The sequence below is a fragment of the Bolinopsis microptera genome, chromosome 11, assembly GCF_026151205.1.
Source record: "Bolinopsis microptera isolate Bmic1 chromosome 11, MBARI_Bmic_1.0, whole genome shotgun sequence".
Taxonomy (NCBI): domain Eukaryota; kingdom Metazoa; phylum Ctenophora; class Tentaculata; order Lobata; family Bolinopsidae; genus Bolinopsis; species Bolinopsis microptera.
The window spans coordinates 14,042,088-14,067,871 of record NC_087082.1 but is presented as its reverse complement, the minus strand read 5'-3'; the positions used below and the strand labels follow the sequence as shown (position 1 = coordinate 14,067,871).

The following is a 25,784-nucleotide window of genomic DNA, read 5'->3' as shown; positions in this document are numbered from 1 at the left end:
TATATAGACGCTTTTGGCAGTCAATTGTAGCCTACATTTAAGTGTCAGTAGATTCAAAAGTATAAAAGATACAGTCATTTCGAACCACAGGTTTTAAAGATAATTGTTTATACTTTAGTTTAAATTATATCGAAAAATAATTTATTGTCATCATCATCACTTGATGACGTCATCAATTTAAGTGTTTTTAAAACTTGATTTTTGACAAAATAACAATTTTTTAAATCGATTTAACACCATTACGGAGTAATTTTATTCAAAAACTGAGGACATTTTCACCTTAGATAATTGTTCAAGCATTCTGAAAATCTACCGGAAAAGTTTCCTACCTTACTCCTTCATAAAGATATTCGCTATTGAAGTTAGTGCTTTTTTGAAGAATAATTTTATAAAACACAAAAGTTGTGAATTAGTATTCTCTGGTGTTGGACCATCCCTTGGGTTGTGGAGCTCAATTTTGCTTCTTAAAGGTCTAAATTGTGTTATAGGCTAGTTTTAAAGTTGAAAATCTAAAAGTTGCACACGTGGGGACACGCCCAAATTGATTTAAAATAGCTAAAATCACTGAAAATCGTTATTTTCACGATTTTGATCAACTTTGGAGTCCCGTTATGATTCAAGTTCTTTTTGAAATCTTCTGAAACTTTGCATGCTTATCAAACTATATATTAAATACCACTATGCAAAAATTTACGGTGATTCAATATTGTTTGCGCACGCAACGTCCGCTCAAAGTTTGCACGTGCGAAAGGTGAGAATTGTGCTCATTCTTGATTTCGAATATATTCTGCTTTCCCACGATATTTAAATGGCATTATATATGAATTAAATGCCAACTTGAATGAGTGTAAAGTGCCATATTCAGTCTGTTATCGACAGATATACCTACCTAAACACAAGGGAATGTTTTTAAAGGTAAAATTTCGAAATCGTTGAAATTACCTCCTTATTAATGAAGTTTCGACTGTGTAAATTATCCTGACATTATAATCAAAAAGAGATGATATTTGACCAAAACCCATAATCGTGGGTAGAGTGAACCGCTGCCAGTGTCTCTCTTTTCCAAACAAAAGGAAATGATGTTAATTTGAGGAACCGTCCGCAAATGCAAATTGATACCGAGAATGAAATCGGTCGCTCGCTTTTCCCATTCATTCACGGCTTACGAATTGTAATAAAGCTTATTGAATGGGAAAAGCGAGCGACCGATTTCATTCTCGGTATCAATTTGCATTTGCGGACGGTTCCTCAAATTAATATCATTTCCTTTTGTTTGGAAAAGAGAGACACTGGCAGCGGTTCACTCTACCCATGATTATGGGTTTTGGTCAAATAATAATATCAGAGTTCAGACTACACAATATGTAAGTCAACGAAAATAAATCCCATGGAAAAAGCGCTCTTGATGAATCGCTAATGAGTGCGGGAACGGGCAAAAGGACGGTCAAGCAAAACCCTTGCAAATCTGATCGAAGATATTCCCTCTAAGAGTTTCTCCCAAGCTTCCACACTGTAAAACACTAAATCATGTCGAGTCCTAAATAATGGTGATCAGTGCAGACCAAACAGCAAAGCAAAAAAAAAAAGAAAAGGGGGGACCCCCAATCCATGTAGGCGTAGCTGAGACACCTCACAGCAAGTAGACCAAAGTGGCTCTTGCTTGTGAAAGGTGTATCAACTCCCCGCTTGGTTCAGCTAGGCCTGATGGAGTTCACTTCCAATCATTCAATTATACAGTTATATAATATATATAGTATAGCCTTCTGAAGCAGCCCACAAGTGAGCCAGAAAGGAGGTTAAATTATTTTATTCCAGCTGTTGTGAGCCTAATGCTCATTATGAAAGTCGGGAAATAGAGATCAAGTTTCTAGCTGACTCGTTGAAACTGAAAAGACGTTGAAACTGGGATAAAAAACATTACACGAACGCCCAAAAAGATAAACCAATTGATATGAGCAACGTTTAAAATTGAATTTGAACAGCGCTTTAACGTTGTATTTAATTTTATTGTGAATTAAAACCAAATAGACCACATCTGTATCAGTAAGAAGTTTGGAGGCTCTTTGCTAAATGTAAAAGTTTGTAGGGGAGCTGACATTGGGTCTGATCACTATTTGGTAAGAGCACGACTGAGAATGAAGCTTATGTCAGTGAAAAAGAAGCAGGAACGTAAGCTTGAGATTCCTGCTATTGAGCATCTGCGTGATCATTCACTTGTTTCCGAATACAATATTGTTCTGAGAAACAAATTTGACTGTTTGGAACCTGAGGTTGACCTGGAATCAATGTGGGACAACTTCAAGACAACTGTCCAACAAGTTTCCATGGAAATCCTTGGGCAAAGACCTCGAAAAAAGAAGGACAGGCACCAATCTCAGAAGACAAAAGAATTATTGAAGAACCGTAAGGAATTTAAGCGTAAAGACCCTAATTCGAACGCTAATAGGTCAGAGTATTCTAGATTGAATAAGCTCTTTAAAAAAAGTAGCAAGGTGGACGATAACAACTGGGCACGTAGAATGGCCAATGACTTGGAAGAAGCTGCGAGAAAAGGTCAGCAACGTGAGGTATGGCAGAAGATCAATGTCATATCTGGAAAGAAGAAGAAGCAGTCAACTGCAGTTAGAGACGTATCTGGCCAGTTGATTGCCGACCCACATGCCCAGAAAGAAAGGTGGAAAGAGCACTTCTCTAGGCTATTGAACCCTCCTCCGCAAGAGTCCAATATTTCTGACCTAGACAACATCCCTCCGCAACCCAGTTTTGACGACCTTTCCGATTCGGATGAAGCTCCTACAAGAAACGAGATTGTTGATGCCCTCAAAAAACTCAAGAATCACAAAAGTCCAGGAGTGGATGGTATCACCAACGAGCAACTTAAGTATGGACAGGATGGGTTGGTCGATCAACTAGTTGTGTTGTTCAAGAAAGTGTGGGAAGATGAGAAGATTCCTGAGGATTGGTCCAAAGGTGTTATCATCATCGTTGGAAAGAAAGGTGACACCTCTCATTGCGCTAACAACAGAGGCATTACATTAAGATCCACAGCCTCGAAGCTCCTGCAAATGATACTCCTGCGGAGACTTAGCAATGGCATGGAAAAATTCCTCCGGGAGAATCAAAGTGGTTTTAGACAGAATCGCTCATGTATTGACCAGGTTTATTCACTCCGCTGTATTATACACCAATGCATTGAGTATAATATCCCTCTGTATATTAATTTTGTTGATTTTAAAGCAGCTTTTGATTCGATTGACAGGCAGTTCATTTGGAGAAGTATGCAGCACTACGGCTTACCTGACAAGTACATTAGAATTATGAAGGCGTTCTTCACTCACACAGTTAGTGCTGTTAGGGTCAATGGAGAGGTTACAGGTTGGTTTGATGTCAACTCGGGTACTGGGCAAGGTGATATACAGGGACCACCAGTATTCAACTTTTGTTTGAATTTTTCGGCATACCTTATGGAACTAAACAAGGTCATTAGCAAGGGGGCTTTATTACAGCTGCCAGCCCCCGGGGTAGAAGAGAAACATCTCTTGGACACTGATTACGCTGATGACATGGCCATGTTAGATAACTCAAAAGAGGGGCTGCAGGAAACCACTAACCTTCTCTGCAAATACAGTGCCTATGCGGGTCTGAAGATTAATGCTGGCAAAACACAGAGCATGGTTGTCAGCAAAAGTGCATCGCAGAGGCCGTATTCTAAAGACGACACTATGGACATCAATGTGGAAGGTCTCCCAATACAGCAGGTCAGCAATTTCACTTACTTGGGTGCAATCATCAGTGCAAATGGAACAATTGACAAAGAACTATCAGCTCGAATTCAAAAGGCCTCTGGGGCATTCTATCAGCTTAGCAGTATATGGTACAGTCGCAGCATCAAGACTCCAACAAAAATCAGGATTTACAAAGCGGCTGTTCTCACTATACTGCTCTATGGAAGTGAGGTATGGAATACCACACAGACGCAGATGAAAAGATTTGAGGTGTTCCATCATAGATGTCTGAGGAGAATCCTGAAAATCAAATGGTTTTATCATGTATCTAATGCTGAGGTACTTAAGCGGGCTAACATCGCCCCTGTTGATACTTTCGTACGAGCAGCTAGACTCCGATGGTTTGGCCATGTGGTGAGGATGCCAGAAGAAAGAATACCCAACTATCTTCTGCACTGGATCCCAAAGCATGGTAAAAGGTCAAGAGGTAGACCTAGGAAAAACTGGTTGTCATGTGTCCGGGAGGATGCAGCAATCTTCACAGGTGTCGATAACATCACGATAGAAGATGCAGAACAACAAGCTACAGACAGGGCTCACTGGAGAGGTCTAATACACCGGAGAAAGGAGTTACTATGTGGTGCAGGCCACTCCAACGACTAGGAGGAGACCTTTCCAAGTACAAGTAAGTAAGTAAGTAAGTACAAGTAAGTAAGTGAATTAAAATTTCTTAAACGTTTTATAGGCCAACGCCCAACGTTGGTTAATTTCAAAGGTTAATTTTAAACGTTGAACTATTTCATGCACGAAAACCCATCTGATGAAGATGATATGCGATATTAGACACTGATCATGTACACATCTTTTAACATTTTTTACTGCTTAACGACTGCTTTTCTTACTTAATGTATAAAAATGGATTTAAAAATAATTTTCTGAAATAAAAAAGCGTTTTAAAAAATTATAAAAAAAATCAGATTTTTGATGGTTTTGAGTTCCTTCTAGCGTTCATATTAATGTCCGTTCATAATTATGTCCGTTCATTTGATGTCCGTCCAAATAAGGTCCGATAAGGTATAAAGAAATGTTTGTCAATCTTGTTAGATATATTAACATGGTACACATTGTTAGTATTGTCATGGAATATCTTGGTATAACATTCCGAAATACTACAGAGTATTTTAAAGTACCATAGTAGTTTAGACTATTTTAGAGTATCAACTCACTCTGAGTACAGTAAGAAGTTTTAATTTGAGTATCCCTAGTACTCAAGTACAGTACCTTTAGAGTACACCAAGGACTCAGTTAGAGTATACGTAGTACTCAAATAGAGTACCTTTAGAGTCCATCAAGGACTCAGCTAGAGTATGCCTAGTACTCAATTAGAGTACCTTAGAGTACCTTGGGATTACTGTATATAAGGACGAACAGAATGTTGCTCGGAAGATTTCGAGATAGTTGACTCTGACTTGGTGTCAATTTGGATCTAGGGATGAGTTCTCTATACAACTGAGTGTTGTTGATATTTGATTATTGTTCTTTGTTAATCAACTTGTTTCCTTTGGTACTGACAACTAAAACTAAAGTTGGATACACGGGATCTACGATTTAAAGGAAGAAAACCCGGAGAAGCAATCCAACAATCTTTTCCATAGAGATTAAGACGACTATGAACCCAACAATTATGGACACAAAAATCAATAAATACAATTAATTGAAGCATTGTTGGATTTCATGATATGCGAACAACTGTCACAATTTGAAAAGTACTAGACAATGCACATAATATGTTATTCAGTCACTGCGACAATCAATAGGTTTAGATTAAAAATTGATCGCATATTGTTCATTTGGGAACCGGGAGTCGGAACAACTCAATAATATGTAACATTTTAAAATCCACCACTAATTGCTTTTTGACAATGACATGATCCATTGCAGGCCTCATGTCTGTCACAATTTTATTTAAAATTCTAATGAAGCCTATAAAGCTATAATCAAAAATGTACACATTATTTTTGTAGCTGTAATAAAAGCTGTATCAAGTTTAATTATAACGCAGTTACAAATTAATGGTAAATGAAAGTTTGATTAAAGGCTATCAATGAATCCTGAAATAGAACACTACCTCCAGGGGGCTGAGCTCCTCTCCTCACGACAGGATGTATTCTGAGGACACGTCGGAGCCCTCTTCAACATCCAGAATGGTTTAGGCTCCCACGGTGAGAAAGTGAGTTTATATTTAGGATTACTGTAGGTCATGAAAGAGGCCCGGGTAACCTGTTTCAACACTGGCGAGGTAATTTCGTGACCCAGCAGTTCGGTCCAATGTTCCTCTGTGCCCATCTCTGTAGCGTTCAGATAGGATTTATAGTAATTCGACTTGAGGAAGTTAACCTTCTCTCTCAGCTCTGTCACGTCTTCGATGGTAAGGTTGTTGGGATGTTTGCTCAGTTCTGATAAGGTTAATCTGGGGAGTTGGACCAGGTCCTTCCTCCGCTCATTCAGAGACCACACGTGGAGATTGTTTGAGTGAGCCATGGTCTTCAGGTGCTGGTTTTTCAGTTCGCATGGTGATGCTATCTGACTCCACTTCAATCTCAGCTTCTTTCGGCGTTTCTCTCGTAATTCGAAAGCGTCTTGGTTTCGTTCGCCGACAGGAGGGTAATCTCCCGGGTAAATGGGAGCAAGCATAAACGGTGATTTTGGCCGCTGATCGTGGCAGCTTTCCAGGAGTACCTTGAGATTTTTGCCGCTCTTTACAGCATTTAAGTAGTGGCTGAGAATGTCTGGTATTTTGAGGAGTGTCTCCATATACCGGTTCTGAACGTCGTTGGTTGTGTTCTGAGTTTTTGAGTGTAAAAAGACGTGTTTCAGTATCCGGGAGGTAATCTCCTTGCTAGCTCTCTGAGCAGGGCTTTTATCACTGTTTTCCCTGCAGTTGTTGTACATTAGATACCTTTCCATCGCAACTGCGTCTACTAAAAGCTCATTTATATCTATCTTCTGGTTTTCGGTTGCTAGGTTGTAGAGCAGTGCGCCAATCAGACCTTCAGTCAGGTGCACTCCAATCATCATAAGCACTTTGTTCATCATGACAGGATTAGCCATGCAATTGTTTACAGAGGAATGGAAAAATGATGCCTGGGCCTCTGAAAGGTCAAACTCGTCGACGAGTTTATTGATTCCATCATTATCATACTGGCAAATGAGGTCATTAGTCCAGCAGAAATGATCTGTGGGATCAGTAGCTTTATTTTCCATCGATGGTCCGGTCCCAAATCGCGATCGTCTACTCACATGCTGAAAACAAGACAATTATGAAGTTCGAGATAAAAGCGAAAACATTAAAAGTGCATTTTCTAAAGTTACATTGAAAGTTGAAATATCATACGTCTGATGGACTGCAACAAATCTACATAAATCGTTCAAGTTTAGGATTGATGTACATGACAGATACCTGAACTCAAGATAAGCAGTTGTGCTCAGAAAACAAATGTGTTTTCTTGAGAGAGATCCAATCGTTAAAGACACAAATGGTGATTTAAATGTTGATAATCTGCACGTGCAAATTCGCTGATGGTTCCATGGAAACAAGAGTGACATGCGGGTTTTTAACCTCTCGATCGTAGGTCAAATCTTCCACTTTAAGAGAAAACGTAGGAGAGGCTCGTGTAGACGTAAAACTATGGAGGAATAATCAATCAGTAGGAAGACTGTCCAGCAGTAATTTCCTCGAAAGCTGTTTCTGCGAAAGATTTTGTAAATTTCGGCGTGTTCACGCGCCGCGCGTCATCATACTGGGAGCTTTGGATGGATCTGACCTATCTTTAATAACAATGTTAGGCTTCGCGCGTTCCATAAAATAGGTTTAGCTTTTGGTCTTTCTCAGTGGTCCCTTCTTTGTAATTTTTTGCGACAGACATCTCAAAATTAACACCTTGAAAATCATAAGTGCGATATGAAATATCTACTTTTTAAGTAAGTTATTACCAAAAAGCCTGTAGCATTTACTTTTAAAATAGTTTTTCAATGAACTGACCCTTCAGAGCTTAAGCAGTAGATCAGCGATATTTATCCTAATCTCATCACGGATTCAGCGATTAATGATCTGCTGTTATGAAGGGCAAGAGACTTTAGCGAAGTACGCCAAAACATGATGCAAGTGCATTCGCTAATGGTCTGGCCGGTCTATTTTCAGTATACTTTTTACTGCAGTTTCAACCAGTAACTACCACGAATTTCCACAACAAGCGCATATTATTACTACAGTTATGATTATCTTTTGTAGACACTATTTACGAATGTGCAGACTCCATTTAGGAATCTTTATGTCTTTATGTTATGTCTGCAGTTGTCGTTTCACAGATATTTTGAGACGTGGATATTTCTTTCAAATATTTTCTTTGCCGTCATGATCTCTTCCCATGCTATGAAGAATGCGCATGCAGAATTCAAGATAAGATAATTCAGTAAAATCACTGATAATACATTGTACTATCAACTTTTTCACAAGAGCAGTTACTGCACCACGGAGCACCACCCAAACCCAGGCCTCCATTTCAAATCAGGATATGACTGAACAATACAAATTATTCCCGTGTCAGGGTGAACCAGGTACTTGAGAACACATTATCAGATCATTCGCATCATTAATTGTCACCCATAACACTCAATTTGTCCAACAACTTGTCAGAATGCTAATTTTGTGCTGGACACGGCCAAATCCCTCATGATACGAAATAGAGCCGCGTTCGCGACGCTCCCTGATCATATCTCATAGTCACAGTTTAAGTTTACTTTCACAGTTACGTCACAGCAAAACAAGCTGAGATTATAATCAGTGAGAAGTGATGACGTCACATTGTCAGGCGGAGTCTTCCTGGGACGGCAATGCACGAGAGTAGACTATAGTGAGACTGATTCTTCCTGTAACCGCCAGGCGGCGGAATAGTGCTTACTATTTACTTGCTCAATATGACATGACACATCATATTGTGTGATATATTTGTTAAAATACAAATGAGCTGGGGTAATGCAGGGTTGATTACTGGGGATGATTCTGATGTAGCGGAGTTAAATGTGGCAGTTTACAGTTTCTTGAAATGAGTCTATAATTTGGTCATCAGTTAGCGCCAAAATTAAATTGATACAAGTAGCAACATGGATGGAGGTCACTCGTAAATGTATCTGATTAAAGTATATGTGCTAGCTAATTTCAGAGGTGACAAAATAGCTGCTACTTTTTAAACGTTTTTACTTACTTTACTCCTACTTAAAAGCACACTGTTAGAACTAGGAAAGACACAAATTCGCACAACAGAACTCAACATGCCCGAACATGCCCTAAGAACAAAACAACTACAAAACCACCTGTCATCGAGTCGCCCCTTATCGGAGATTAGAATAAAATTCCCATCAGATTCTCCCATCAGATTTTCCCATCAGCTTCATGGGAATTGAGCAAAAGATACAAAAATTCCCACTCAGACACACTAAGAAGAATATACTTCTTAATTGACCATTTAAAACTTTCAGATCAAAGTTGTGGAGAATAGTTTGAATAAGTTATACTAAGACATTTCTTTTTTTGGTAAAACAAGAAACAAATCTATGTTTATTTTGTTGTATCCTGGGACAAAACTCTTTGTTTCAAACGCGCAGCACAGTAATTCCACTAGATTCAGTACTGTTTATTTTGTTCCCATCCAATTTGTCATCTCAGATTGTCTGTATCGGACCTAGATCTGTATCTCATACCAAATAAGGAAACTGCAGGGCCAAAGACCGCTCTCTTTCTTTCCGCCAAAAGGACAATTTGTCAGGAAATCGTAGATTTCATCTCTGATGTAGCAGTATTGAATTTAGCATCTAATCTTTATTTTTAACTGTACATGATTCATTCATGATTTTCTCTTCATTGAGGCACACCCCTGGTGCAGCATTGTACAAGCATTGCGTCAGCGCGGTTCATTGCGTCAGCGCGGTGCTAACATCCGCGCACATGTCCGGTTGCGCACCAGTACGTTGCGTCAGATATCTCCACCGTTTAGGAGACATATTTATGTCTGGCATAGCAATAAAATGTCGGCACTATGTAAGTACGCACTGTAAATATGTTATAACACGTGATTAATCTACCATGTTATCACTGTAGTTTCTACTCAGCCAATGAGATGTCCCCGCGCTGTCACGTGACGTAAACAAACGTTAAACCCACCCTTCTCCCGTACTCATCCGGGCATCTGCAATTTGTCAACTCTCCGCCCTCATTCCAACATCAAGAGCGTCCCTCCTGGGATCATACTAATTAAATACCGTGCAATTGCTACGAAATCGTTACAATCAGCCTGTCACGTGTCAGAAGTCCTCTGGAATCCGGTCACGTGACCAAGGATCAGCCAATCCGGGGAGGAGCTTTGTAATTGAATAGAATTGAATAAAAGTGAGGTGTTAAGCACCCAAGGTGGCGGGGCCAGGCAGTGACAAGCACGAGAAGGAGTTCGTTTCTGTCTGAGATCAGAGCAAAGCAAGCAAGTCATCGTACTATATCCTGTCACGTGGTGTGTCACGTGGGCACAGTGCTTCATGGGAAATTCCACAGTCGACTTTTGGAAACATGTTCCTTGTAAGATAGGTCTACAGCAGTTCATGAGCCGTGAAGATACACTGAAAGAACAATAGCTGTATGGAAAGTGGAGTATGTACCATTAGTCTTGTGGTATCTTGCTTATACTCAGCCAAGTGAAGCAGCCAGCCAAATTCCAATAGCTGCGATAGCAGACAGTTGCTAACGGTATTAAATCAGATTTGCTAGAATTTTGTCAACTACATACGCATTATTAGTGCCTGCTGAAGATAAACCCCTCCGAGGGGGCAAAATCACAGTTTTGCAAATATATTTCGGTCAATAACAATAAAATGTGTCATGATTCAAAAATACAGCCCAACAATTTGTACCTATTTTGACAGTTATACAACCCTTTCAGAAATAGTATACAAATATAGCTTCTTTTTTACTTTTCATGACAGGTATTATTTTCTCTCTGAGTAAGGTTTCTATAGTGTTACATGTACTGCCATGGTTACCGTGTCCAAGGGAAACAGGTTAATATCTCGTAAAACACAATATGTTGTACACAGTCGGCACAGGGCAGGTTATTTTCAGATAGTTGATTGAAGGGTCAGACTATCTAGTCTGGGTGGAGTCTTATTTCTATTAGGAGTGATTGAGGTATTGATATAATTTGGAGAAAATTTGGGAGTTTTAGACTAACAAAGACGCCCACAGGACTACCAAAGCTAGGAGGTTGCACCTGTAAAATATCTGGTATCGTTACAGACTGCAAATTCAAAGGTCAGACCATCAAAACCCGGATGGTTTATCAATTATCTCTATTTTTGGGGGTGTCTCAGACGAAGGCTGTTAGCCGGCAGATTGTACACGTGCTGATATCCGATATCAACAACACTAGTTTCCATTCCATTTCACATGTGCAGTGTAAAACCACCAACTGTCACACCACAAAAACTCACGATGGTTATGTGTTTGTTATGTCACGTTACCAGTCGAACGATAGGGATTGGACAGCATCGCCTCTCCCTCGATACTTCAACATGAAGCCAGCATAGACAAGCTTGGGGGTCCAAGCAAGCAGCGCTTATAATTAAATAGAATTAAATTATCATAAACTCAGACCGCCTCGTCTATAGTCTAGACCATTCCCACACTCTGATTGGACAGTTTTAGTCACGTGGGCTGTTATCTGGCTGCTGATTGGACGAGGAGAAGGAGGCGACCACTTCTTTGATGTGAAGAGTATCGAGGGTGTTTCGAGAGAGAATCACTGGATCGTTTTACTGGATTGCTACTAAATTACCTAAACAAGGTCCAATGATGGAATATTTGGAACTCATTTGGTTCAATTAGATGGAATTCTTGCAATTCTTACTTTCTTACAAACCTTTGATACATCATCTAACGTCTACAAAGTCAATCCAATAAAGTAGATACAACCGTCAAACAGCATGTTTATATGGATTGGTTTAATCACCTCTGATCTGTATTCAATCAGTGACACTGTCAAAGGTATCGTATTGTGGAACATTGATACATCACACATGTTTGGTATACAGTCTGTTCGTACCCTATCAGTATATGGATGATTATGGACAGTAATGAAGAAATGAAATGCTCAAGAATACCTATAGGTAATGCACGGTGTGTCCCAAAAAACGCCACCAAGCGACTTTTGTTAATTACTCTTGAGCTGTTTGAGACCGTCACCTATAATTAAAATTGGGTGTGGGGTATGAGACCTCTATTGTTTTGCCTTGAAATACTAAGCAGGAATCTTTAACTCATTATAGGTTTTTAAAGTAACGTCCCACAAATATTACTTAACTTAATTAGTGTTTAAACTTTGGTTATATTCTGATACGTTTTCTTATCGACATAACAATATACTGTTGACCATTCTCCTAATAAAGAAACGAAGGTCGAGAAATCAATTGTGGACAGCGACAGTATTTCACTCACCTACATGGCAGAGGCGCACCTATTTGCAATCTTTCTGACGTAAAACAAGATCATCAAACGTCACACTTCCTTACAACAATTTTATCAGTTTATCCAGTTAATTCCTCCCATGATCATTCAACACCCCCTCCAAACAATAGCTAATGGTTGGAACCAACAGCAGAAGTAGAGATCGGTAAGATTTGTTCCCAGTACGGTAGTCAGAACATGGGTTAAAGTGGCGAGGATGAGACTGTCTCTAGTCTCTACCAAGAGGAGGCTGTCTCTACCAAGGACCGTACAGTACTGAGCAGTTCTCCACCTCAGAACTTTACCTGAAGGTTCATTAACCAAATCACAGGTACTGCTCCAGCTTTTCAAGATAAGAATTGCAGATATCACCCTGGAACCAGAGCGTTAGTCAACGCTCCAGCCAATTGGAGAGCAGAAGGAACCAAGAGAGCCAATCAGAACACAGGAAACTGGTCACGTGGGCCGCCTTGTTTGTTGACAGGGTTAATTAGATTACGTGAAATTTTACAGGGCATTAGTCGAGGTGTCGCCAGCGTTAAAAATAACGCTCATTTCACATATTTCAAGGGCCCCAGAGCGGAAATGAATTTTCAGGATGATAATGAACAGAGAACAAAACTCCGCCACACCAAGTTTTAAACTTTATTAATTTTACTCAGCACTAAATCCAAGAGATTAACGTCAGGTCATGCGCTATCAATTTCTCACATCAATTTCTCTCAGACGTCTAGACATAGATTTTATGTTTAAACACTTTTTTTTTATTTGAATCTCAATTCTCACTATAAACGGAACTTTGTTTTCTTATTTGAATCTCAATTACTTACTTTATCTTACTTTATGTCAATTATCAAGTACAATCTCAAATGTTGACGGTTTCAGATATCATTCAACTATAAAACCTTAGACATAGATTGCTCAGATCCCTCAATATACTCATGGCATTGTATAATGGTTGAAGGTGGAAGTAAAATAAACACGCCTCAGGGCATATACCCAGAAGGACTATGGACACTAGAGAGCCACCTTGTATAGGGGTAGAAAATAAACAACAGTCTGATTACTGTGGTAACACGTCCCAGGAGACAATTTGAGGAATATTCATTCTAACTAGCACCATATTATTCACCCAAGGCAAGCACTGGACAAAAAGCACAATTCCCTAGAACTGTGAGAGCCACTAAAGTTCAACTTGTTTTACCCTTTAAATACCTCCCCCATATTCACTCTCGACATTTCCAGCCATTAACGTCAAATACAGTGAGTGGTCAGACTAGACACCATCACTTATCTGGTGACCAGTTTTCTAGGTTTTACTAAATTTTTACTTAACAGGCTAAAATCATTGTGCCCAATACGTGTTTAAAACGACAGTTTAAAATGAAAGCGACTGTATAAAATATTTTTATCGTTATTTTTATGAACGTTCCTAAAAGTAATATGTATAATATCTCATGGATACTTGACAGGTTTCTATTATTTTACAAGTGGACCCAGTGGAGCACTAACTGATTCTAATGGATGGAACAATAAGTGATTATGGGAGGTCACCTGTGAACAATGACATTGAGTAGACACGTGAAACCAGTGTGAACACCTAACAAAGGGGTGCTATGTAGTTGTTTTCCAGATTAGTATCTCCCTAATACGATAATGGGGGGGTTGTCTGAGTATGTAGGCTCCTTTATTATCCTATCTGTATATCACGTGACGCATCAAAATACCACGTGTTTTATCAAAATGTCACGTGGGCGTTTTACTGGTATTCGTGGGAACATTCTTGTGAAAAACAAAAAATTAGACTGTGTAGAATCCGGTGATTATATCAGAACCTCAGACTTACCACTTACCTAGTAAACGCTTGACGTTTTTAAGGAAAATTTCATTTGGGTTTTAAACCAATTTAGGTTTATCAAATTACCAGCTGTTTAGAAGAGTTTATAAATAAACAAAACAGATTATAAACAGATGATGTAAACACTGCCGAGACTCTTAGCTCACCGTTCTGAAAGTTCTGGATCTGAATTTACCGAGACGCGACTTAACAATTTCCACAGCTGCTTTGGGTGGAGCGATAGGTTCAAATTGAAACTTCAAAGGGGTGTCTGATAAATTCAGAGACTTTATCCTGGGAAATATTTGACACACTACTCAAACTCCCCTTATTTCACCTCATAAATGTAGGAGTTGAGAAATCTAACACTTTGTCTTTAACGGCCAGCCCAGTGATTTGATAACGGGGTGCTATGTCTACTTTCTAAAAATTGTAACGGTTGAAAGGTAACGGGGCTTTTGTTTAAACTGTAACCAGTTTCCAACACACTTCACAGCCCCTCAGGGCTCTGGAGAGAGGTAGGATTCTGAAGTACTTAAACAGTGGCATTAGAGGATCTTATGACGAAGTTAATAGGGTTAAAAGGTTGGCGAGGATGATAAGTGGTGCTAATTGGGTTTTAAAAGGTGAAAATGGAACACGAAGTTGGCGGCCCGTGGTCACGTGGTCAGTCAATTAGACTTAATTAGGCCGGAATAAAAACTCGGTTATAGGTGCTGTTTAACGGTCGTTTAAGCTGAAGACCTGTATCGAGATTAATGACTGTGAAATTTCACAGCTTGTTCAATGTAAAACTAATTATTACAGTGCATGTGCCAATTTTAATCAGATTGATCGGTAGAGAAAACTTATAACCTCAATGCTATAAGTATAGTAAAGGTTAAACGGTTCACCGACCATTTAAAGGCATGTTTTTAGTGGGATTAATAAGCGGTACATTCTGGGTTAGTAACTGGAGAAACAATAAAGTGGTTATTTGTTGGGATCGTAATATTTGGGTTAAAGCTCTAAAGTGTCTGTTACTCCGGCTCCTTCAGCTCGAAGCCATTTAAAGCACTCCTTAGCCATGATAGTGGTAGACATGTAAATCAGTAATTCTCAAGACATTCTGTTGAAGCCTGTTACTAAATTTACATGTCTTTATATATCCATTCTCTGTTTTGTACTTTAAGCTTATTTCAAGCTATTTCAATGTTAAATGTTGATCTCGAGAAGAGTCGCACAACAGAGCTCACAATGAATCTAAGTTCCGCTTTAACCAACTTAATGTCCTTAAAACAAAGGGAGTAATATGCTAACCGCGGGTGGGTCACGTGGGCGAAATAACCCTCATTGGTCAGAGCACATCAAGTGGTGTAAATCTGGAGATGTTATTGGCTGATTAAAAGTGTTTGCTCTCTGAGTGGAGAGGAATGAAGCTTTGTTTCAATCTATCTTTATAACAAACATAATAATGCTATCCACAGTTGCAGTATCTAGCTGCTCACAAAGTTAGAGGGACCAATGTTAATGTGGCAATTCATTATTAAGTACTGTATTGTTATAAAATATTATAACTATTTAGTATTATATTGTGCGGTAAAATAATATTCCTGAGGATGGTTAAACCGCTGTTTTGGTACGTTGAACTTCAACGTACCACAGCAGCGGTTTACAATTATTTTCCATGCTAGTCTTTTATAGGACTTTTAGTAAGACGTATAATAACTATCTACTGTTTTACATAATATGTTATTATTAGAGAGATATTATCTAAGTTTACCATGTTGGAGAATAAACTTCTTATTCATGAGGGTACTAGGTCCAGAAACTAATAGTTTTCATAATGAATGAAGAGAATAAACAGTCAAACATACCAAGCTATTCAGCTTCTTCAACATTCATTACGCTAGTGACAATTGCTTGTATACCTCTAATCCAATCAAGAGAAGAAGAAGAAGGATGATGTTTAACATGATAGCAATTCATTACATGACGGCTCTCTCAACCCATCATACCAGACTGATTATCTTGATGGAGCTTCAAAGATCCCCATTCTGACCCAATTTGTCAGAAAACTTGTAATTCACTCGGCCTATTTGTCTTGATCCCCTGCTATTATGATGTCCTATTAGCTGATAATCTCTGTGTGGGATATGCAACAAAGTAGAAATCAAGCTTTTCTGATAACTCATCAAGATATTAGGATTGTATATTGGCATATTGGTAAAGGACTTTAATATTGGCAATGCGATTCCAATTTTTAAAATTCCTAGTTTATCGGCAAACAAAAATTTGAAGTATTCATTTTATTAAAATTCTTTCAACTCGAAAATTTTACGCACCTTTCACCACAGCAATAGTGACTAGTGAGTACTGAGTAGCTATCGGTTTATCATATACAACGGTACGACCTGTTTGTAGAAAGTTGCCAGCAAGAATATGGGGGTGAACTTTACTATTACTTTTATCAATCTTTCTACTTCTAGCATCTATGACGTCATCTATGACGTCGTATGATCAGTAAATTTACGTAAAGTTATACATGTCGACAGAAAGTTGACAATATGAAGATGAGGATGAACTTTATTATTGCTCCTCTCAATGATGATCCCCTACAGTCTGGGACGAGCTTTTTCTAATCATGACAGAAAAGTGTTGCTTGCCAAAACAAATCAACAAAAAGTTTTATCGACCACCTTACTTTTTGCGCCACGGCGCAGCAATGAATATTTCGATCAAGGATCATGAGACTCAAGAGGGGTCCACAGGTAAGCAAGTCTGAACTCTGGAGCTCAGTACAGTTTCTGCCGACTGAGTTACGTTTTTTGGATAAACCAACCCTCGGTTTACAGTTTTACCACAATATGGCTCATGGTATTTTAAATATGTAGTATTTTTACATTAAATTTGCAAATTGTCCTGGGAAAATGCGACCTGTCCGTCACTTTATCAGTGAACTGAACAAATTGAACCACTATATTGTATCCACTGCATATTGTAGCTTGAACACATATTATCTATCTTGCATGTATAAAGATTTCATTACCTTCTGTCTTCTGATTAGTCCTGCTGAGTCACGTGGTTAAAATACAGGCTTTTGATTGGTTGAAATTGAAGACTGATATGAATATTAAAAATCCCAAAGTAAGGAGGAGAGCGGCCTAATCACAGTAGTCCTGCGGTGTCCGTCTTCTAAATAGCTACAAAAGGTCCGGAAAATTTAATCACAAAAACCACGGTCCCGGTCTGAAGGTTATTAGTTATATACCAGAGGCTTTATTGTGCGGAGGCGACTATGTGTTTACGCAGCCAATTTGGGGTTGAAGGTAGACTTATTTAACCGTGGAACGAGTATGAGCTCAACTGTTCACTAAAACTCCCACACCAAAAATGGGTTGAATGACAGACATTTTCCTTGACCCTACCTTTTTGTGGTTATGAAGTAAACCAAATCATACCAAATTTACTGCACACTCCTACGAAAGATAATGATTCCAATCGTATGCTGGTTAGGGAATTTTTTTAGAAGTTTAAAATTCCCATCATCGTTAGGAATGAATATATGAAAATATTCATTTGGCATATATTCAACTCACCACATAAAGACATAAATTCAAATACAGACAGTTGTCTTATCAAACAATCGACTAATTTCCCCCAGAAATTGATAAGAAAATATGTTGATGTAGGCCAGATGTCAAATTATCATATGAAATCTACCAGTGCAAGTGCTAATTTGACAAGTTTCACCTAACCTTGTCGTAATCAGACTTTCTGACTTTCAATAAAATATCAATTCTGAAGTTCGTCATTGATATCTGAGCTGGTAAAATACATATATCCAGAATTCCCTCTCATAGTTTGACCTGTGATATTTACTAGAGATCTAAGAAAGAAAACCTTGAGTTTGGTACAATACAATGTGTTGTAAGGAAGTAAGAAGGGATCCTGCATCCAGCCGAACCCAGAGATCAGTTTATACCCCACAGAGTAGAATAGCTGAACGATCAGATATACAAGAATAGGATACAAATAGTAATTTAGGCTCTCCTCCTAGATTTGATTGCGACTGTAAATTACTTGCACCAAGATAAAGGATTAGAAGAGTGATCATATTATTAAGTATTAAGTAGCAGTAAGTACTATACAATATACAATATACAATGTACATAGATATTAGATAACAACGTAATTAGAATTCGTTTTCATGATTCCTTCAATAGATGGAGAGTTTACAGCCTGTTTCCTAGATTAGATAGGTACAATAATGATAATGATCTGCCATCAGACAAACCCGACACATACATCTGAGGACTCCCAAATGTTTCAAAATAAGTGAACTTGACTATAGACAAAGAAGAGAATTTTAAGGATTTTGATTTCCAATTCCCACATCTGACAATAAAATAGTGTTTTACGCGGGAATTTCACGTACTATTTACGTAATATCCATTCACTTATGACGTCACACCACGTACGTTAGACACTTTCAGGGGTAGGACCGGAACATTCCCAGAATTCTGTTTAATGTTTTAAAATATTTACTTTCAACTCCGTGAAAATAGCAGGGAAAACTGTGTGCATCTCAACACCTGGGACACCTTTAACAGCTTGGGGAAAAAGGACACTACCGATAGAGCCGTGATTTAATGAACCCCCCTCTGTGTTCCATTAATTGGACTGTTGGAGGGAGAATATGGTAAATACCAAGGTTCCGCGCGGAAATGTGTTCCTCAAATTTGGTATAATTTGTACCTGTGATTGTACCTGATTATAGAACATGGTTAATGGTAATGGATTGTGTCTTGGTGTGAAAGTATAATATACAATGGAATCACTTGATTATTTGTTGAAAGTTTCTCCGATAAATACAGAGAAACCATACGCTGAGTGACCACTGACCACTTCCTGGCTCTTTAAAACGAGAGACAGTGGTTTTTAACATGACTGAATGACATCATAACCATGATAACACCGAGATATTGATTGGATAACAGAGATCACGTGGCAAAACAAACTCTTACTGTGTAACCATCCGTATCCTTTTATTCCACCATCAAGTTATCAAGATATCAAGTTATCACGTTATGTTGTGATAATTTCATAGTCATGTCATGATGTTACAGGTAACATTTTAATTTACAAGACATGTAATATCAGTAAATACCACGTGATATAATAAACAATTCAACATAAAGACATAACATCCCCCCGATAATATAACTCATCAGAATTACAAATAATAATAACAGCAGTATGATATGTCTAATAATAATAATATGTCTAATAAGTTGATGATATGACTGACAACAACCTCCGACAGAAAGGAGATACATGTCAAATAAATAATAATACCTGGTAAGATACATGTCACTCTCTCCCCCCTGATGGCGCATGTGTGCCATTAAACAAGTCACGTGACATTAGATTATTAACAAGTATCTTACAACCTATATCAGTAGCTCTCTTCTACCCTGAACTACAGGTACATATTAGAAAAGGGCTACTGATACAGGTTGGATAGTGTTAGTTATTGATATTTGCAGACTCACGCGGGATATAGTAGTTGTTACAGGATGTTTGCTCTTGTTTTCTATACAGCAAAACAATTCGTGGTTCCGAACAAAAATTAGAACTAAGTAAATGTCTGAATTACACAAAGTACATATAGTAGTTCTACATGACGTAATATAGCTTAAACTCGGATCGTTATCACTATATTTTATACTTGCAAGAAAGTTAAAATTTGGATTAAGTATACCGGCCACAGAGTTAAAAGTTTCAACGTATTGGAATAGGCTAATAGTAATATATAAGTGTTAGAATAGGCTAATATATAAGTGTTGGGAGGCAAAATACAATCTCCTGAACTCGGAATATTTGAAGACTTCCCTCGGAAAACTTTAAGTGATCTCAGATAAGAATGAAGATATCCACTACACATCTCCTCACATCTCCTCACATCTCCTCACATCTCTTCACATCTCCCCATCTCACGACTCACGAGTCTCCAAACAGATCAGTACTAACAAGAGTGTATGCCTACAAAACTCAGATTGATTCATTTCTAATTTTGTCTGCTCCGAAATAAACTACAACAATACATACGCCGCGTTGTCAAAGACATGTCAGTAACAACAGCTGCCGTCAAATCTTAAATTAAATCCAAGAGTTCAGTTAGGGAGTTAACGTCAGCTGCCACTATAGAGTAATTTTCTACTTAATTTATCGGTCAACTATGTGACTGGATTTAACGGATTTAACGGCATCAAATGTCAATGTTGCAATCATTACAAAGCTTGGATAGGATTGGCATTACAATTTAAGAGGATTTAACCGTTCACTATTGTTATATATTCGTCTAATGACCTCTTAAACTCTTAAATAGAACCGTTGCTGTTCGGGGATTCTTTAATTAATAATCCAGCTCCATCTCAAAATATTGAAATATCTTATACGCTAAATTTCATTTTAATACAGTAATGTTTCATCCCAATTCGAGTGATATTATCATTTATTTCGCCCAAACCGAAACGTTTACATTTTCATCACCCCTCCTCCTGGTGATTAACCAGAGGACACAAGATAAACTATTTATACACTTGAAGTTATGAACTATTAAAGTATTAATCCGTTAATCGGCACCTATCACCTAACACCCTACTTACTACTTTAATATCAACCACTCTACCCAGTAATAGTAATAATAACAATTGCACACTGACATGGGCACATTAGTAGCCGGCACATGTGACACACCTGTCATGTGACACACGTGTCATGTGACATGCACTGAACACTGCGGTGGGGTCATCTAGTCATCATTATAGTGATAGTTTGTTGACATGTGCTCAGTTTGCTAAGTGCTGAATTCAATCAGTAGTGCTGATGTGGTAAGTGAGCAACTCCATCACAACTCTGGTATTAGTACATCACCCTTATCATTTTGTCATTAGACACAGTGACAGTCAAGATATTATCTCATGAAAATATAAACATAAATTAATGAAATATTTGAATTTTGTTGACATGTTCTCAATCAGAGGTATGGATTATAAGTGGTCAACTCCATCACAATTATTAGTACAGTACACCTCTATCATTAAACACAACTACTAAGATGTTGTCTCACAGGCAATGGTTCACACTCTGTTGAAATCCCTCCAGGAAGATTATCTCTCAAGTTTACTTCAGGATGTTGGCACTTGGCAGTAGTTGAGTGTGTCCCATATCCTAGCACATAGCCTAAACGTCCGGTAATATTTACTGTGATCCTGGACCTATGTGGCATGTTTGCTTCCAAAACAAAAGCAGAAAAAAATCCTTTTACTTGCCTGACAGTCAATATCTGTCATAAAAATTAACTTATAAATTAAAGAAATATAATCGATAACTTTAAATCATTATTTTATTTATAGTGCAGTGCGATGATTAAATAGCCCATTAATTCCAATAATCAGATTTAATCTTGAAGTCAATAAACAATTACTTTAAACCTAAGCCCCTTGAAGTCTCCTCACTAACCCCTGATTAGACACAAAAGTGCCAGTGTTAAGTGAAAAAGCCTCGTATTTGGGTCATGATAATTAGTTGATGATAATGACCAATGAGTTGCTATTAGTCGTTGATAAAGACAAATGAGTTGTAACCTAGCATTACAACTGGAGCTGACATACAGATCGTCAGTGTGGTCAGCGGGGTCTAACACCCTCAATATCATGAGTCCAGTAAGTTTTAACGAGATATCACGAGATATCACGTGACTAAAGATATCACGTGACTGAAGACGAGATATTGTTGAAGTTTATATTTGTAACGTGATTTGTTAATGTGACGTGATTTATCAGGTAACCTAAAGGGTTATCTCTAGGTTCTACAATTTGAGAGGTGAAATGCCCCGGTCAGATCATGAGCATAACAGATTAGAACCATTATCATTAATACTGCAGTCTGATTGGTTCATGCCAGACACGTGATGGCGCATACTTCGCTCTGGTTGGCCACAACACACCATCTGATATTAATATGTCCTGTGATTAACTAATGGTCGGTTTAACCCCACCACACGTCTAATATTAGAGATATTGTCTCGTTAGAATTAAAGGCTGATAAAGGGCGGACCTAGACCAGAACTAGCAGCGAACTAGACTGGCAGTGATTTGTGGAGGCGAACGTTCCAGACTGACGCGATGTTCAGATTGTCACTAACGAGTAGTAGTAACTAGAGGATGTGGGGAACTAGAGGAGTGACTAACACGGACCCTGCTTGGGTAGTCACGTGACTCCGCCGATTGGGTGTGAATTGACAGGCATGTTGCTGAGAGCGGGAGTCTGAAAGGGAGGGAGGGAGGGAGGAGGGGAGCTGCCGAAAAATAACCAGAATAGCAATACCAAACTAAGATTCTGATACAAGTCATTACTCATTACGTATGGTTTCATCGCGGAATAAATTCTCCCTCTCCGCTTTTTACAGTAATGAATTATTAATAGTCACAGTTAAGGGAAATAGTTGACAAGTCAAGTGCTGGTCACGGTCAATTAGCAGAACAAGTCAGCAGATCAACTTAGAGATGAATTCTGGGTATGCTGAGCATGTTTGTCGACAAAATTGCAAATTTCTGTCTGACCTGACTTTTAGACGGATTCTCTCTCCAACTAATAGCTTAATAGCAAACCTCGCTTAGACACACGTCTACAAGATATTCTAGCGATGTGAACTTCATGACGAGAGGGTGTACCGATTACAATAAGATGCACTTTGAGTTATACTTAATCAATACAATGCCAATTGGATTAAATGCAAAATATTGTGGAAAGACATCAGATTTAAACACTCGTTTGTTTGTGGGGCTCCCACTCTACCTCAATACCTAAGTAAGGAGGCTAGGTCCACTCTACCTCAATAACTAAGTAAGGAGGCTAGGTCCAATCTACCTCAATACCTAAGTAAGGAGGCTAGGTCCAATCTACCTCAATACCTAAGTAAGGAGGCTAGGTCCACTCTACCTCAATACCTAAGTAAGGAGGCTAGGTCCACTCTACCTCAATACCTAGGTAAGGAGGCTAGGTCCACTCTACCTCAATACCTAAGTAAGGAGGCTAGGACCACTCTACCTCAATACCTAAGTAAGGAGGCTAGGTCCACTCTACCTCAATACCTAAGTAAGGAGGCTAGGTCCACTCTACCTCAATACCTAAGTAAGGAGGCTACGTCCACTCTACCTCAATACCTAAGTAAGGAGGCTACGTCCACTCTACCTCAATAACTAAGTAAGGAGGCTAGGTCCACTCTACCTCAATACATAAGTAAGGAGGCTAGGTCCACTCTACCTCAATACCTAAGTAAGGAGGCTAGGTCCACTCTACCTCAATACCTAAGTAAGGAGGCTAGGACCACTCTACCTCAATACCTAAGTAAGGAGGCTACGTCCACTCTAGCTCAATACCTAAGTAAGGAGGCTACGTCCACTCTACCTCAATAACTAAGTAAGGAGGCTAGGTCCACTCTACCTCAATACCTAAGTAAGGACTAAGGAGGCTAGGTCCACTCTACCTCAATACATAAGTAAGGAGGCTAGGTCCACCTAAACACTTATCATATTGTGCCCTATTTATTCTTCATCATGTGGTTACCTCAGGTGGTCCAAGAATATCTTATCTTTTAAGTATTTTAAGTATTGGTGTTTTTCAATGTTATCCATTACATATTTAAGCTTATTCAGATTTAAAGAATCACGAGTCAAGCGTGACATGCCAGTGCGGGTAGTGCTAGTTCAGATTCCATTTCCGTCCAGACTCCAGACACTGACAAACTTTAAGAAACTGATAGAACGTATTCAACGCTGATAGAACGTATTCAACGCTGATTCACTGCGGTAAAATCGAGCTCTGAATGTTATGTACATCTCCCCCATCGGCTCTTGAGTACTGAGAGCTTATTCATGAACTATTCAGGAATAGACTTTTGGTCACGGTCAATAAGCAAATCTATTCGGGATTTAGCATAATTAGCATAACTATTCGGCATCTCCGCTGAGAGATCAATTCCGGGAATGTCGAGCATGTTTACCGACAAAAATGTGAATTTTGCGGCAACATAATAGTTATCTCCCTGATTTTTCCTCTTCACGACAAATTGAAGGGTGTAACGATTAAAATTATGCACTTTAAAGCTTTCCATTCCCGTACAGACACGAGTCTTTAGACTGGGTGTCTCCGGCTGAGCGTGAGGAAGCTGGTTCACTGCGGTTTAAGAGACATACCAGGGCAGTAGTTCCCTGTTAGATGGAACCCTGAGTGTGATGTTTACTCCTAAAAACAAGTAATAGTATCTCAAGTATTTAGTAATGTAATCAAAGTATGCTGCTGTAAAATCATAGCCGAGAGGTCTAACCGCTAGCTTTGATCTGATTATTTGATTTTGTCTATCAAGCGGGGGTACAGCTCGCTTCATTCCTCGCTTCACCAGGTTTTTCCATAACTTTGAACTTAAATACATATATTCAACATAATATTTAAATATTATTTATTCTACCAAAACCCTTTTGCTTACCATTAAAACCTAACCCTAAGGGCCCTGGTCACGTCACATAACCAGGGCAAGTTAAACTTTGGTAGCTGCGGAATTTAAGGCACATTCATGATAATCATGAGAAGCAACATGTACAATCTGATCACCTTGACCGATCCAAACGGAAACCACAATGTAGGTGAGTATTGTAGAGGATTGTGGCTAAGGGAGCAGATAACGGTGTGTAATTACTGGCTGAAGCGAGGGAGAACCTGTCTAAAAGTTGGTTCAGACAGGAGAGGAAATGTGTGGTTACAAAAGTAGAGAGGTTAGAAGTGGGGTGCAGGGCTCAGGCTCTCAGGAGGTACTGGTTAACAAGGGCTCAGGAGCTGGTGTCAAGGAGGAGAAGTTAGGGAGCTAGTTCGAGGGGGTATGAGGAGTGAGTGAGGGCTCAGCCAACAAAAGTAGAGAGGTTAGAAGTGAAGGTGGAGGGCTCAGGGGCTAGTTTCAGGCGGAAGTGAGGGAGCTGGGAGTATGAGAAGTGAGGGCTCAGCCAACCTGTTAAGTGGGAGCTCTACAAGCTCCATTTTTATGTGGGGTGTGTACCTTATTAAAGAGATCTGCTAGGTGAGTAACAGGTTTGGGAGTAACTGTTTTTACTGAAACATTAAGATTGAGATTTCTTAAGATTTGTTCGAAGAGAAATATCTTTTGTTTGAATTATCGTCAGAGCACAAAATATATGGTTTGTTGTAACGTGAAAACTGAGATTATCAACCTGACAACAAAAAAACAATTATTCCAAAAATGGGCTTGGTCGGGGTTGTCTTTAGCCTCAGTTATACCTAGCTGGGAGTGCGACAACACTGTAATTATATAATTATGTAATTATATAATTAACTAATTGGTAACAGTTCAACAATTCCATGAGGTCTATCTGGTGGATCAAAGGTAGCTGGGGTCTACCTACAATTAAACATCAATCATGGAGCAGTGGTGTGTTATTACATCAGCAAAACAAAAGGCGAGAGAGCACGAGAATGTCTGGGAATGGTGATTCCTTTGTGCAGTGAATCAAACTTTGTCTACCGAAGACAATCTAACCAAGAGGCAAGACTGTACAACCATGACTATCTAAATATTACATCCCGTGTAGACTAAACTGCAATTCTTTTTAAATAG

The 25,784-nt window shown here is 38.9% G+C and overlaps 2 protein-coding genes across 2 annotated transcripts in view; both read right to left on the bottom strand.

Moving 5' to 3' along the window:
* The window catches only part of LOC134823488 (double-strand-break repair protein rad21 homolog A-like), a 901,854-nt gene that overhangs the window by 779,070 nt on the left and 97,000 nt on the right, over positions 1-25,784 (bottom strand). The window lies entirely within an intron of this gene.
* On the bottom strand, positions 5,772-7,312 carry LOC134822939 (uncharacterized). The gene is made up of 2 exons (XM_063834218.1): positions 7,186-7,312; positions 5,772-7,028 (listed from the first exon to the last, which is right to left on the bottom strand). Exon 2 carries the CDS (start codon positions 6,987-6,989, stop codon positions 5,850-5,852), a length of 1,140 nt encoding a protein of 379 aa, XP_063690288.1. The 5' UTR covers positions 6,990-7,028; positions 7,186-7,312; the 3' UTR covers positions 5,772-5,849.